This window comes from Girardinichthys multiradiatus, chromosome 6 (assembly GCF_021462225.1).
Source record: "Girardinichthys multiradiatus isolate DD_20200921_A chromosome 6, DD_fGirMul_XY1, whole genome shotgun sequence".
In the NCBI taxonomy this organism is placed as follows: Eukaryota; Metazoa; Chordata; class Actinopteri; order Cyprinodontiformes; family Goodeidae; genus Girardinichthys; species Girardinichthys multiradiatus.
Window position 1 is genome coordinate 19,264,219 of NC_061799.1, and position 15,871 is coordinate 19,280,089.

Sequence of the window (15,871 nt, forward strand, 5' to 3'; positions counted from 1 at the left end):
AAAAAGTACGCTGACCGCAGACGGTGGCCTGCTCCGGTGGCCTGCTCCGGCGTACAGTCCTGGCCAAAAGGTTTGGTTGTCCTCTCGGGACATCCCATTGAAGGCTATGTCCAAGAAACTGTCTCCTCGCTTCATTGGTCCCTACATTATCAACTCAGTCATCAGTCCCTCTGCTCTTCGTCTACGCCTGCCTTCCAGCCTTCGCATCCATCCTGTGTTTCATGTGTCCCAAGTCAAACCTTTTGTTTTCCAGTGCTTCTTCAATCATCCTGGCACACCAGTGTTCACTGTCTCCCGTCCCACGGGTCAACAACCTCCTGGTCTCTCCACCCCCCTCTGGCGGGTCTCTCCCTCAAATCAGTAAGGCAAAAATATATTTTGTGAATATAGGTCCAGAGTTTCTCCTTGCTTATAGTTCTGTTTATTTTACAGTTGTCCCGGTTCCAGTCTCCTACACATTTCAACATACTGTCAATAAACGTCTTACTGTTATAACTCTGTCTCCTGAATTGCTTTCTGCATGTGGGTCAAATCCGTTCGAAACATTATGACAGAAACTGGTAAAAAGATTAAATAATCTCCGAAAGATGAAAAACCATCAGGGTTTAAAGATCCTAAAAATGATTTGGAAGGACCCAAAATAACAATTAGACTTTAGTTTAAAAATTATCAATTCAGATTGTTCTTGAATTTAGCTGAAGTAAAAAAAACAACCAAGGGAAATATATTTATAAAACCAAAAATAAATATTTTATGTTCCTCATGGTTGCATCGGTATTGGCTGTTCTCCACTTCCTCTAACCTTAACCTACAAAATAATGTCCTTTTCTGTTAATCAAGAAGAATTTTCTATGAACATTATATAATATAGCATGATCATGTAGATGCATAGTAAAATATCTGCATACGCTCTTTCATGTCTAATATTACCAGGAAAATTCATCCATACGTGGTCTTCTGCTTATCTGAGATTTGGCCACAGGGGTAGAAGGTCCATGAGGGAAATCCAGACATCCTACTCCCCAGCAACTCTATCCAGATCATTCTGGGGGATCCCGAGGGGTTCCCAGGCCAAAAGGGGGACCTATAGTCCCTATTCTAGTGCTTTTCTGAAACTGCTCTGGGGTCTCCTCACCGTGGGACATCCCTGAAAAACCTCTATCGGAAAGTGCCTGAACCCTTTCAAGAATTGCGTTCAGTTAGAGGCAGAACCAGCTCCACTCCAAGGCTCCCACAAATGACCGAAGCTCCTCACCCTATCTCAAAGGCGGAGTCCAGCCACACTACGGGGGATGACAGGGTCTTGTTCTTTTGGTCATGATCAATATCCCATGACCATAGTAAATTAAGAGCTTCGCTTTCTGGTTCTGACAGGCTGGAGCGACACCTGCATCACAGCAAATGAGGCCCCAGCTTACAAATCTTATTTCTGCTCCATCCTACAACCAGTTGTCAACAACAACTAGTTTGTTGGTTTACTGGAGGTGACAATGGGTGGCAACAAAGGTTGTTCTGGTAACGACATTTCATATTTCACAAACAAAAACACAACTCCTGGGAAACCCCTATAGTGCCCTCGAACTGCAGTATGCGGCATATACTTCGACCAATCACGCATTCGTTGTCAGACAACACATGGGAGAAGAGCATACTGACGTTATTATTTTCTGGCAGCCTTAGGTGAGAGAAAAACAATTCTCTCTTCTTGCAGAGGAAGTACAAAGCCTTATGCTTGGCACTGGCTCTCATCCTGACCGCTTCACACTTGGCTGCAAACTGCTCCAGTGCACGCTGAAGGTCATGGCTTGAAGATGCAGTTCCAAATCATCTACAAAAAAAACCCCAGACCACCAAATTAACAAACCAGTCACCCTCCTTTCCAAGGCTACACCTTGAGACAGAACCGGGCACAAGGGGACGTGTTACAACCCGCATCAACTTTGTGCCAAAAAGGTAGACACAGCTCCTGTGCAACCTGGCTGCCAAGAAACAATGCCAAGCCTCCTCCTCAGACAAAAATCATGAAAAGCAAAGAAACCAAAATATGCCTGTTTAAATTATATTAATGTCAAGACAACATAAGCTTTAATTTCCCTGCAACAACACAAGAGTTTTCATGTTTTCAGTAGCTTTTATATTAAGAATCAATCTCTGGCTTTCTCTCTCTCTCTCTATTGACATTGGAAGACAGAGAGTAAGAAGCCAGGATGTGTCACTAAATAGATGCATTGATTAGCTAATCATCAGCAAGTAGAATCTATCTGTGCAGTCATCTATTGAGAAAACGGTTAACACTAAAACAAGCTGCAGGTCCACTGCAGAGGATAGTGGCAGAACAGTTGCAAAAAGACAGAACAAGTGTTACTTGTTCAGAAGACTTTTAAGGTGGGAAAGCATCTTCTTTCTTTTAGAACAATGTCCTTTGGACTGACATTACTGAAATTGAAATGTTTTTCCATAATGCCCACAGCACCATATGACCCGATGCACTGCATACCAATGCTCAACCACAGGGGGGTGAAAGTCACCTTGCGGTCACTGAGTCAACCATTAATTTTTCTGTAATCCCAAATATTCTCAAGTCAAAAGTGAAGCCATCAGTCTGACAGCTGAAGCTTGGCTCAAACTGGGTCAGACTAAAGGATAATTGTGCAAACAACATGCACAATTGTCAAACATTTATACATCAATGCGCAGCAGCAAAGCTACAGCTGACTGACTGAAAATGACAAGAATCAAGGTGGTCCAGATCCCACTGTGATTGAAATGCCGTGGCAGGACAGTGAGAAAGCTGTGGAATAATGATGCCCTGCAAACCTCAAGGAGCCGCAACACTGTAAGAGAGGAAGACTGCAAAGGAAGTAATGCAGGAGATTATCCTAAGTTATTCTTGGTTGTTCCATCTACTGATCCAAGTTTTCCTTTTCTTCTGCAAAATTGTTTATCTTAGATAATGTTAACTACATTTGTAGCCTTACCTAAATCAATGGATGCATCGGGCAGCTTTTCTTTTGCCGAGGGCAGGTTCTCCAGATCAGGAGGGTGAGGAAAAACCAGTATGTCAAAGGTAGGGAACGCTGTGCTGGAGATTGGATGGGGGCTTTCTGTTAGCTCTGCCAGGGGGTCCTCATTAACACCATTGTCAGTGATGAAGGGTGACCACAGGGGAGAAGCTGGCGCAGAAGAGGAGTCATGCAGCAGAGCATCTAGGAAGTCATCAGCACCACTACTCTGAGGGCTTGGAGTCTGAGGAGAAGAATTACAATAAGTGCACATCAACCTATGACACCTTCACAGCTGAATGGAGCGACATGATCAGATAATCTTAGTCTTGTACACAAACACAGACAGGGAAAAATGTTTCTGGTTAGAGGTCAGATTACCCATCTGTGTCCAAGTTTCAACTGTCTGTCCCCAACTGTCCCCCCTCAGATGCAACGTGGCTCAAATCTGCCTGAAGCCTAGATTTCCAAGGCCACTGTTCGCATCGAAGCCAAATGCTTTCTGGAGAAGATGTCTGATCAGATGAGACAAAGATTGAACTATATGGCCATAGTGATGTATGTTTAGTGGAATCAAAGTGAGCCTTTCAGCTCTAAGAACACTGAGCCAACTGTCAAGCATGGTGGTCGCTGCATCATGCAGTGGGCTGTTTAGCAGCCAGTGGTACTGCTGCATTGCTTAAAGCGGGTGGAATAATTTAAGAGGGCTACATAATAATTCTTCAACAAATTAATAAACTTAAATCCACAGCTAGTCTGTCAGATAGTTAAGCGGGAGTGCGCTTTAAGGATGAGCTCATGGTAGGAATCTAATCACTTGTAATGAGCTCTGCTTTCTGATAAGAGGATTGATTAAATGTCCAGCCAGAATTATATCAGAAGCTTCTTGATGGCTCTGTGGTTACTCTGAATTCATCCAAATATTAGCATGGAACATATGTGTCTATTTGAGCCTGCATGTGTAATTTTGTTGACGTGTGGCTCAGAGAAAATCCAGAATAAATTTTCATTTCTGCTTCAAATTGTAATTAAAAAACTAATTGCAACTGTATGTTAAAAAAATCAATCTACTCTGGAAAAAGAACAGCTCAAAGAAATCATTAAAAGCCCAAAATCAATATGACATCTGTGCCCATGATGAGTGGATTTTAACTGTAGGAACAAGCAGCAGAACATACAAGGAAATAATAATATTATGCTTAATCAGGCATGACCTCTTCTCACAATGCATTTCACAGTCAGAGTATAGATTTTCATCATGACATTAAATGAAGGGTTTGATCATGTTCTCCCCAGAGCGACTGTGTTTGGAGCAAACCGTGGTGAATGTTGCAGGAACACACATCATTAGGTGTCCACGGATGGTCACTGTAGCAGCCAGCTGATTCCTCTGTGCTCCTGAGAAAGTTAAAGCTGCACATTCCTCCATGCTCCTGAAACCAGAACTGATTTAAACAAGGGGAATTCTCTACTTCCTAAAGAAAAAATGCAGTTTTTTAGCTTTTTAATAACAAAAAAAAAATCTTATTTAGCCTCACACTTCACTTGTCTAAATAAATGAAATCTGTCAGGTTTAGCCTTCTTTCAAACTTTTCTTTTACCAACATTTCTCCTGAACAAGTTTCTAAGACACAAAGCAGCGATCTTACCATTTCTGTTGTCAGTGTCATTATCCTGACATCAAGGCAGCTGATGAAATTTCAATGAAACTATCCAGCAGTAGAGAAAGCACAACAGACAATCAGATCAATTCACTCCTCTGTGGATACAGTGTGTAGGAGAACTGCTGAAGTGTGTTTAAAGGGACAAAGTTGAAATGTTGCGTCGCCGAACAGCACGGCTTATCAACGTCCAGTTCAGTGTTCAGCTGACAGCTGAGAGGGCCAATTGGCTCAGAAGGAAGTCTCTCTGATGGATTAATTAGACAAAGTAAGTCAGATGTGGTTTAGAGTGACCTTTGATGCCAATGTGAAATGACATAAAAGCATTTGCTCTGTGCTTTCACATTCATTTTTTACCTGGACAGCCTCAATTCACAGAAATGTTTTATCACTGCCAAGACAACGAGGGAGGTGGAAAATTGCATTATAGTTACTGAGATCTCCTGTCGTTACTCAGAATCTCTTAGAAATTATACAGAAAACTGTTTTAACCAAAGACTGGAAACAAACAGCTGCACTTTTAAACTTTAAAATATATTTCAGGCCCTGAAAGCCATAACAGGGACCACAGTGTGTTACATTTTGAGACAGAACGCAGTATCTGAAACTGATTTAACATCACAGCACAGTGTTACTTTTTACAATAAGGGCTGTCAAACTGTAAGACAACAGCGTTTTGGGAATAGTGCCAGAGCAGGGCTTATAACCCAGAAAATGATGTGAGTTTAAAAATGGATATTGTGAGTGCAGTAAAAAGGTCTTCTGAAGCACAACTGGTGAAAAATAAAGTAAAAGTAACTAAAACTGAAATTATTAAACTTCTGCTCCATCCAATAAAAGTAGGCTGTTCAATGAAGTCATGCATCATGACAGTTTTTTTTAGTAACACCTTATGGTGAGACTCCCTTTAGCAAAACCTAATGAACAGTTAGGACAGCATTATTAAAGATGTGGGAGAAGTTACAAGTGACTAGTACCTTTCCAAAAAGTGCCATACACTCAGTGCATCAGTATATGAAAAATAATCACTAATGGATTATCTATGACTACTTATAAGTGGTTTTTCAAGCTTTAATTTAATTAAGGCTGCATGGTGGTGCAGTTTGTAGCACTGTTACCTTGCAGCAAGAAGGTCCTGGGTTTGAATCCCAGCCTGAGCTCTCTCAGCATGGAGTTCTCCACGTGCATGTGTGGTTTCTCTCTGGGTACACAGAAGAGTCCCACAGTCCATAAACCTAAGTGTCAGGTTAACTGATCTTTATAAATTGCCCTTAGGTACGTGTGTGTGTGCATGGTTGTGTGTTCTGTGTGGACTGGTGACCTGATCAGGGTGTGCCCCACCTCTCGCCAAATGACTGCTGGAGATAGGCTCCAGCCTGCAAGCATTTGTCTAAGAGCACATCAACAGCTCATCCAGGACATCAGAAAATAACCCAGATTAACATCTAAAGATCTGAAGACCTCACTTGTCTCAGTTAAGTTCATGATTCAACACAAAGAAAGAAACCAGGACAAAATGCATCCATAGAAGAGTTCCAAGGGCAAAAAGCACTGCTAACCATGAAGAACACAAAGGCCCAATTCACATGAACAAAAATGATCTTGATGATCCCTAAGACTTTTGGTAAAATATTCTGCAGGCTGACATGACAAAAGTGGTGCCGTCTGGTGTAAAAATAAAGCATTTCAGCAAAAGAACATCACACTGACCATCAAACACAGTGGTGATAACTTGCTGTAATTAATCATGGCACCATGAATTCTTCTCTATAAGCAGAAAATCTTGAAGAGAATTTGTAGCCATCAGTTTGTGACCTTAAGCTCAAGAGTTTTGGAGAAGGACATTGATCTAAGCACACAAGCAAGTGAACCTTTGACTAGCTTAAAAATTAAACCAGATGAAGATTTTGGAATGGCCTAGTCAAAGTCTGGACTTATATCCAATTAAGATGCTCTGGCATGGCCCTAAATAGATCATTTGAGGTTAAAAAACTGTCCAATGTGACTGAACTGAAACGATTCTGCAAAGAACAAATTTCCTCTGTATGTAATGTGAAAGACTTGCCAGACATCGCACACACTGGATGGCAGGAAAGGGACAACCAGTTAATCAGTTAAGGAGCAATTCATATAGGACAAGGTTGGTTTTGATAGGTTTTTTTCTTCGTAAATGAAATCATCATGTAATGACAGTTTTTGCATTTATTGAGATAATCTTTGTTTGATGATCGGAAACATGTAGGTTTGACAAGAAAACCAAAGAAATCTGTAAATATATTTCATGATATAAATATTCAAATCGGATTCATTCGAAAAACATGTTTGTGTCTATCAGTGAGCCACACTTACTTTCCATCTGTTGGAACGTGTTGTTTTTTTTGTGCATTTCTATGGCATGTATATTCAGTGCCACCCTATTTCATATCTTTACTGCCGTGATTAAGTAGCATCTGTGTTGTGTTTTTTTTTCTAAGCATGCACAGAATAATTAAAAAGATATTACATAATGTGTTCTCTGAGGAGGAAAACAAGAAGAACATGCAGACTTGCAAAGACGTATCTCATTATTATCAGAGGGGTGGTTTCTCAGGGCTGAACCTTGTTCTTTCTGTATTTCTCAGAAAAACTATAATACAAACAATAAGCTACTACTGCCTAAACATCTACACACAATTGCACCTTTGAAGAAACAGGTTCTATAGTAAAGTCATTTTCTTTTCTCATCACATACCTTTTCTGCTATTTTTATTTCACAAAGAAGACAAAAACAAGATCTTCTTTGTGCTCACCCTGTTTTTCTGATTTCTTTTTGTTTGGAAAACGTCACTTTTCGAAATGGGCCCAGACATAAATGCACGAAAAGAACGATTTTGAAACTTTCAAACCTTTATTTCAGGTTTATACACTAACCTCCGGTATAGAACGAGTTGCTGCTGAGACTCTGGAGAGTAATTTTCTGCACTGAAAACAAGTGTCATCCAGTTTTTTTTTGGTCAACATCACAAAAATAACACAGAATAAAAACAGAAAATCCAGTTATCTGAAGCAGATTTGTTGGGTTAAAACATCTTAGATTGAAATATGTTATGTTATTTTATCTAATATGAACTTAGGAAAGTTTAAATACAAACCAAATGGTTTCTAATATTTAAAAGGGTCAGATTGAGGTCTAAGGGCTTTTGAAATTAATTCTTGTGGAGCTAGAGGCTTCTGAAATGTATTCTAGACCAGTTTTGAAAGATTCATTGTTATTTTATGAAAGACGTCATGCACAGAGCAAGTTCAACATATGAATCCTATATGAGAACTTTAGTATTTAAAGCACTCCACCTTCATGAGTGTATTTGTTGCATTTCAAGTCATTTATGAGCAAGAGACTGTTATCTTTCCTGTAATAAGCCTCATTGCATTGCAGAAGCACTTTGCTATCTTTATTGTTGTTCCAACTAGAGATTAGAGAGATTCAAAGTACAGGCAGATATTATCTAACCATCATTTCAAGCATGTTTATTGGTAGCTAGAATGCATTGCAGCTTGGTGCACGTAATTACTGCATTAATGGATGTGACATCATGATTTAATTGTACATTATTATGTCAAACAGGGTGTGTGTTTTTCTCTAATTATGATTATTCTCTCCAGGTTTTGGATCTTGATCTGATCGTTTTCCCAGATGGTGCTTTAGTTCTTTCCTTAGGTTTAGTTCTTTATGATCCTTGTATTCTGTTCATCATGCATTTTCGTTCCGCTGAATCCATACTGTAAGATGTTTGTTAGAAGTGAATGTGTCCTTGTATTCCTGTTCAGCTCATTCATGTTCTTGTTTCCACTCCCTGCCGCAGTCAGCTTGCATTCAGCTTCATTCAGTCCACCTACACTTTGCCAGTCCGTCTCCTTGCCTCACCTTTGCCATGCCCCATATATACTCCTCTGTTCTGTTCACTTATTGCTGGTTTATTCTGTTCTGTTCCGTTTTGCTGTCCATGCCTGTTTACCTTGCCAAACCAATCCATATTCATGCCTGCAACTGCTTCCACTGGCTTCCACTGCCTGTGAGTTTTTGTTTATTTATTAAACCTGTTTATTTTCACCAATCTGCTCCTGCCTGTCTGCATTTGGGTCCACTCCATGAGCCGTTCATGACAGTACTGCTTTGTTATACAAAGCAAGGTAGCGTAGCACAGGTGGACTGAATGAAACGGATTACAAGATGACTATGGCAGGGAGTGGTAACTAAAATGTGATTGGTGCTGAACAGAGTTACAAGGAAATGATTTAACCAAAGGAAAAACCTTGGAGATGTAACAGAACTAAAATGCACCATGAACAGAATACAAGAATAAGAACTAATGTTATGATTTGGGGTTTTTTGGTTTCTGGTTTTTTCTTATGTTTTTCACAGTTAGGGTTTTGACTTGTTCTTTTGTTTGTTATTATTATTATTATTCTTAGATTTTGAATCATGCTTCTGTTATTTTCCTGGTCATGTTTTAGTCTTGTTCATGTTTTGTCAAGTTTGGGTTTGTTTGTATATTAGAGTCCCTGTTTTTGCCGCTGCCACGTTTTGTTCTGTCTGTCAATTAAGTTTATTCGGTTCACCTGCTTCAAGTTAATCTGTCTCCTCGCTCCACCTGGTTTTCACTCCATAAATACACACCTGTTCAGTTAGTCGTCGCGGAAACATTCTCAAATCATGTCTTGTTTTTTTTTATCATGCCATGCCTGTCTTGCCTGCCCATTTGTTTTGTTCCTGCCTCCTGCTGAGTGTGAGTTTTTGTTATTAAACCTTTTTTCACTTACCATCACGCTGCCGGCCCGTCTGCATTCTGGGGTCCTATATCTCGCAAACCGTAACAACTAAACCTATAGGAATTAACTAATAAAGCACCAGCTGGAGAACATAAACAATAATGATAATAGGCATGACCTAAAAATTACAACAACAAGATGCTAAAAACCCAAAAGAAAAAAACAAAACCTAAACAAATACAGATTGTGACAGGTTGAGTGTAAAAACATAATAAAATATTGTGTTTTACAACTACCTACAAATGTAAAAGGGATGGAACTGGCTTCTGATAAAACGTCACGTTCAATTTTCCACTGTATGTATACTTCAGCAAAACTTCATATTTTGACACATTACAAATACAAACTTTCATCTATTTAGCTCCAAACTAAATATTTACTTACTTTACTTCTGACTTAACTTTACAAACAGTGCCCATAGATACTAACATCCTGAACAACAGACTGTAGGTACACAGGTAGAATTGTCTGGTACTGTTTTAAACTTCAGATATATTTTGGCATTCTGGGTCTATTTTGTCTCATTTGGAAATTATAAAACCAAGCGAACAGATCAAATTTGAGGTTCCACAAGGCTCCTGTCTCAGGCCTCTGGTATTAAATATAATATGATCCACCAGCTCAAATTGTGGACTACTACTATATCTTTCAACATCTATATTGATGACAGAAAATGTTATATTTCTGTTTCACCATTTGACTATTGTTGGCTACAATCATTAAGTCTGTGTGTGAAAACAAAAATGAATGAATAGGTCAGATCTTCCTCAATTTTTTACAAAGAATGGTCCCAAAAATGCCAGGTTGGGCATCACACATGACACACATTAGTGAGAGAGCATCTCTTGAGTAGCAGTGAGCCTGCAGCATGCTTGAAGTTAGTAGCAGGAAGCAAATACAATATTGGAGCAAGAGGCTGGATAGACGGTAGCTGATCAAAATCTAATAATATTTTTTGCCTTCTTTGACATTCCACCAAGGTCAGGCCAGTTTTTCAAGAAGAAGGCTGACAGCAGCTCCAAGGAAAGTGACCTTGGAATCCTTAGAGGCATTTCAAAAATGCAAGGCAAAGGGGCATTACTCCTTGCACCCTAGCCAAATCCTGAAATCCATATTGGCTGCCAGCTGGTAACTAGAAGAATCTTTGCCCTGGGAAAACACAACCATCATCATTAGTAACAGAAACAGGAAGAAAGGTCACTCCATGTGGGTTTTAGGGGGAAAATGAAGTTCTCAGAAATTGCTGCCACAGCAACACAGACCAGATGTGGTTTTGATTTCTGCATCTTCCAAGCTGCTTCCATGCAGTTCTTACTTCATTACATTCTTCTGTCTTTTTTGTGGCAAATCCCAAATTCCACAATGAGTAAGTGTACCTCACATTTCAGATGGTTCCAGTGATTTTTATTTATTTATTTTTGGCAGCAAAATGCTTCAAAATCTGTTTTTCATAGCGCCAACAAAGAGCAGACAGAAATACCCTGAAGCTCTGAATTAATCCCATGCTGCCTTGCATAAGAGTGTGCCAAATTCTAAAAATCACTTGTGAAAGAGCTGTCTCCTGAGTTCAAGGGCAAACCCAAGAAGAGATCTTTGATGAAACATCCAGGTTCATTACAATAATGTAAATGAATCTAAGCGCAATGCTTTTTACTCACAGAGTGGTTGTCTCTGTGTTAGCGCCAGACTAGCAACATAGCAGCTGGGCCTTGCAAAAGTATGCAAACACCTTGAGCTTTTTCACCTTTTGTCCGTTCATCACACATTGTATGTGATGGACAAATGCAAAGTTGTGCATAATTGGGAAGTTCTTTACAAATAAATATCTGAAATAAGTGGTTTGGATTTGTATATAGCCCCTTCTCCGAAACCCTAAATATAGTCTAGTGCAAGTAGTTGCCCTCAGAAGTCGACTAACCAATGAATAGAGTCTATATATGTGTAATTTAATCTAAATACCGCAAACAAACATGAAGAACGAAGAACACATCAAACAAGTGATGGACCAAGTCATGAAATATCTTAAAGCAGGGTTGGGTTATGAAGAAGAAGAAAAAGAAGAAGCGACTTTTGGGAGAGAGTCATAAGAAGTGTGAATTTGCAGATTGCCACAAGCCATGCAGGGGGCACAGCAGACCTGTGGATGAAGATGCTCTGGTCAGACAAGACCAAAATTGAAATGTCTGATGCTATGCGGGGAGAAAAATTAACACTCCACATCGCGCAGCACAAACAATCCTCATGTGAATCATGGCAAGGGTAGCATCAGTCTGTGCGGATGCTTTTCTTCAGCAATGCTTTGTGTTGGTGCATTACATAAAATCAAGATAAAATAAAATGAACAATGTGGCTGTATTGTGGTGCTAAAAAAGGTTCAAGAGTTATAAATAATAGACATTGCAGATATAATTATTGATTTATGAAGTTTTAAAAAACTTAACCAGGAAATACAACAACCTGCTTTATAATGGAGCCATTATTCATTACTCTTAAACTAAATATGATCTATTATCCGTGAAAACTAATATTTAAATAAGATTTACACAATTTTCAACTTGGAAACCGTAAACCCTTATTTTGAGTTCTACTTTATATGCCATTTGATGCCTTTTTTGTTCAGTTTAAGAGTTACTTTATTGCATTTCTAAAATCTTTTCATGTCGTGTGATGATTAGCTATTTCTTCTCATTTTAGAGCTCGTTTGAATGTTTGTTTGCACTTAAAGCAGCAGGATGACAGTCATTTTAAGGGCCACCAGCTGTGCATAAATATAGCAATATTTGCAATGCTTTCTAACAAACCTGGCACTCCGTTTGATAATGACTAAGCTGTGTTCATCGTCTTGAATGAATGTGTACACCTGCAAACACATGGCTTTGGGTTTATCAAGAACTCTATTAGTAAGTCAGCTGCAGGAGTGGGAGGCGTGATCCAGTGATATTGAAGTGGGGTAAAAACCCCAGCTGCACTGGTCAGAATAATTGGAGATTGGTTGGTTATTTTCTCAGGATAGAAACTTAATATGTTTCATACTCCCTTTTGCAATACAAGGTGTGCAGAAAAATCATATTTTCAAAGCCTTGTGTGGTTTTTTTTCTGCAAAATCTAATAAAACCAGAAGCAATAACACTTCCCATCAGTGTAGTGTGTTGCAAAAGTATTCCCACCCCTTGAACCTTCTTACATTTTGACATGTTTCAACTATACATTTAGACTAACACAAACTAGTGGGTAATTATTAAGAGATATTTGGAGGGCATGCCATCTGTATTCAGTCCACTTTACCCTGATACCCCTAGATAAAAATCCAGTGCAATAAACTGCCCTGACAAGGCAAAATAGTTAACATGTGTGTCTTTTTATCTCATCTTAAATGCAGGTATTTTGTAAAGGCCTCTGAGGTTTGTGAATGAATAGCATCTAAGATCAAGGATCACAACAGACAGCTCAGGGTTAACTGTGAAGACGTTTAAGAGTTAGGTTATCAAATATCTGAAGCTGTGGACATCACAATGAGCACTCCTTGATCTTTCACCTGAAAACGAAAAACATATGTCATAACTGCAAACCTACAAAGACAAAACTGTCCACCTAAACTGACTCAATCTACAGACAGGAAAATTATTAGTTGTAAACCCCACATATTAAGCCATAAGAATTCCAGTTTGCAGTTTGTCACAAGTCTGATCAGATGAGACCGAGTAGATATTTTTGAGCTACATGCAAAATTTGTGGAGGAAACCTTGTTAAAGGATTTGAGCTTGGGGCAGAGGTTGACCTCCCAGCTGGACAAGGACAAGTTGGAGTGGTTTAGACCAAGGCATAGTTATGTGTTAGAAGAGCCCATTCGAAGTCCAGACCTAAATCCAATTGAGAATCTGTTGCAAGATGTATAAAACAGCATTCATAGGTAATCTCCATCCAGTCTGACTGACTTTGCCGGGTCTTAAAAATATGTATTATTTATCAGAGTAAAGAAGAGGTAAATACAAATACAGCCCATAGTTTTCAGATTTTTAATAGAAAACCATTTTAACAACTTTTTTTTCCACTTCACAATTATTCTCTGCTTCTCTTGGTCTATGAGATTTTTGTGGTTTGTGGTTATAATGTGACAAAATGTAAAAACATTTAGTCAGTATAAATACTCAAGACACTGTCTGTTAAAAAGTTAAAAATGCTTTCAGTGAAAAAACAAGTGGCTCTGATTTTTTTACCCTTTCCCTAATCAGAAAGTTCAGATACATTTTATTGTTGTTCTTCCTAATTTTCTTTCTAACAGATTAGGTGAAATAAATAGACACGATTTCCAAAATTCTTTGCTGAAAACTCACGCCCAATATCAAATCTTTTCCACTCTGATCAATAATCTTTGTGTCTCATTCTCTCTTTTTCTTTGGTACCTCCCCTGACATGTTTTGTTCTGCGCTGCCCTCAGCTGGTGGAAAGCTCTTACAGCATACTAAAGCTGCTTCACAGTGCAATATTAAACAGAAGGGAATAGAAAACCTCCAGCCTTCATCAGTGAATCCTTGTAGCATGCAATAAGTTCCAAGCACTTTTTAATGTTTTAATGGATAGGGATTTCATGCTGCAACTGAGGGAGAAAATAATTAATATATGTATTTTAGATTAAATTGGTCTGTAATTATTTAATTTTTTGTTTTCACTTTCCCAACATCTAGGGTTTTTTGGAGGTTGGCTACTCTGATTCAGATGTTATCTGAATCCGTCCATCCATCCATCCGTCCGTCCGTTCGTCCGTCCGTCCGTCCAGATTCTAAGCCATTTTGAAATGTTTCAAGGCCACAAGGGATATTCAGTTATTTGAAACAATTGGACACCCTATGAAAGCTTTTGTATTTCAAATATTTTTGGAAAACTAAAACATTCTTTAAAATATAATTAACAAAGCTAATGTTGGTGAGGAATAAATTAGGACACCCATACATTTATTCCCAACTGAAATGGCTAAAATAACATACAAGAGTATCACATCAGGAGCATTTGATTAGAACATTACTCAGCATTTTGAAGGAGGTTTGCTCCATTTAAACCTCAGATATTTAGCTTGGTGTGCTCCTAACTGCAAGAGAACACAATGGTGAGACAAAAATGGCTTCCTGGGGCCTTTAGAAATAAGATTGTGACATCTTATGAGTCTTGATATGGGATTTAAAGATGTCTCAGAATTTGAAATCAGTCAGACCAGAAAATACTTTACGAGCTCAGGTCTGGCCATTCAAGCAAGTTCACCCTGAAAGCAGACCGCAAGATGCCAAAAGAAGTCTTCAAAAACCAAAAAATGTTACTGCAGGATCTACATCAGACTTTTGCGACAGTTGATGGGAAAGTGCATGCCTCTACAATCAGGCAGAGACCGGACAATTTAAACTTCACCCTTCATGAGAGGTGTGCAGGGAGAAAAACTTTTTTCTCTACGATAATATTCTTTGGTCGGATGAGACTAAAATGTTACTATTTGGACACCAGAACAGAGGACATGTTTGATAAAGTATTCATAACCTGAGAACTTTTATTTTATTGGGATTTATGTAACAGACTAACAAAAATAGGTACATAATTCCACAAATGGAAAAAAAGGATATACGGTTTTCAAAATGTTTTATAAATACAATTCTAAAATATTTGGCATGCATTCATATTCAACTCCATTTTCTCTGATATCACTGAATAAAATCCAGTATAAATAGTGCTGTTCAGCCCTCAGAGGTTTGTTTAAGAACATTAGAGAACAAACACCATCATGAAGACATTAGACAGGTCAGGGATAAATGTGTGCACAGGTTTAGAACAGGGTTAGGTTATAAAACAATGTCCCAACCTTTAAACATCTCAAGCCATCATCTGTAAACAGGAATAGTATGGCACAACTGCAAACCTACAAAGACATGATCATCCACTGAAACTAACAGGTTAGCCAAGGAGAGGATTAATCAGAGAAGGAGCCAAAAAGCCCATGGTAACTCTGGAGGAGCTGCAAGGATCTACAGCTCTGGTGGGATGATCTATAGACCAAATAATTTGATAGAGTCCAAAAATCTGGCCTTCATGGAAGAGTGGCATTAAGAAAGCCATTCTTGAAAGGAAGCCATGTCAAATCCAGTTTGCAGTTCGCAACAAGTCATGTAAGGGATGAAGCAAACATGTAGAAGAAGGTGTTCTGGTCAAATGAGACCAAAATGTACATGCAAATTGCCATGTGTGGTAGAAAACTTACTTTGCACATCAAAGCAGGGACACCACCATTTTAAGATTCTTCTTTGAAAAAAGGTAAAGAACGTTGATGACTTGAATTTTAAATAGAGAAAACAAAAAAATCTCAGTAAATTTGTCAAACCAGTGAACTGGACACACAGAAACCTGATCTGAGCTGGG

At 38.8% G+C, this 15,871-nt stretch overlaps 1 protein-coding gene across 8 annotated transcripts in view; it reads right to left on the bottom strand.

Annotated features, from left to right (window-relative positions):
* The window catches only part of LOC124870000 (cyclic AMP-responsive element-binding protein 3-like protein 3-A), a 29,517-nt gene that overhangs the window by 13,464 nt on the left and 182 nt on the right, over positions 1 to 15,871 (bottom strand). Inside the window, exons 2-5 of one of the 8 annotated variants that reach the window (XM_047368342.1) lie at positions 15,714 to 15,783; positions 4,652 to 4,711; positions 4,346 to 4,435; positions 2,979 to 3,246 (exon numbers count right to left, since the gene is read on the bottom strand). In XM_047368342.1, coding sequence (XP_047224298.1) covers positions 2,979 to 3,246; positions 4,346 to 4,435; positions 4,652 to 4,672 — 379 coding nt within the window. In that variant the 5' untranslated portion in view covers positions 4,673 to 4,711; positions 15,714 to 15,783. Of the gene's footprint in view, positions 1 to 2,978; positions 3,247 to 4,320; positions 4,436 to 4,651; positions 5,708 to 5,781; positions 5,880 to 15,713; positions 15,784 to 15,871 lie in introns of those variants that run through there. The other 7 variants (XM_047368346.1, XM_047368341.1, XM_047368345.1 and 4 more) reach the window with 7 other exon arrangements.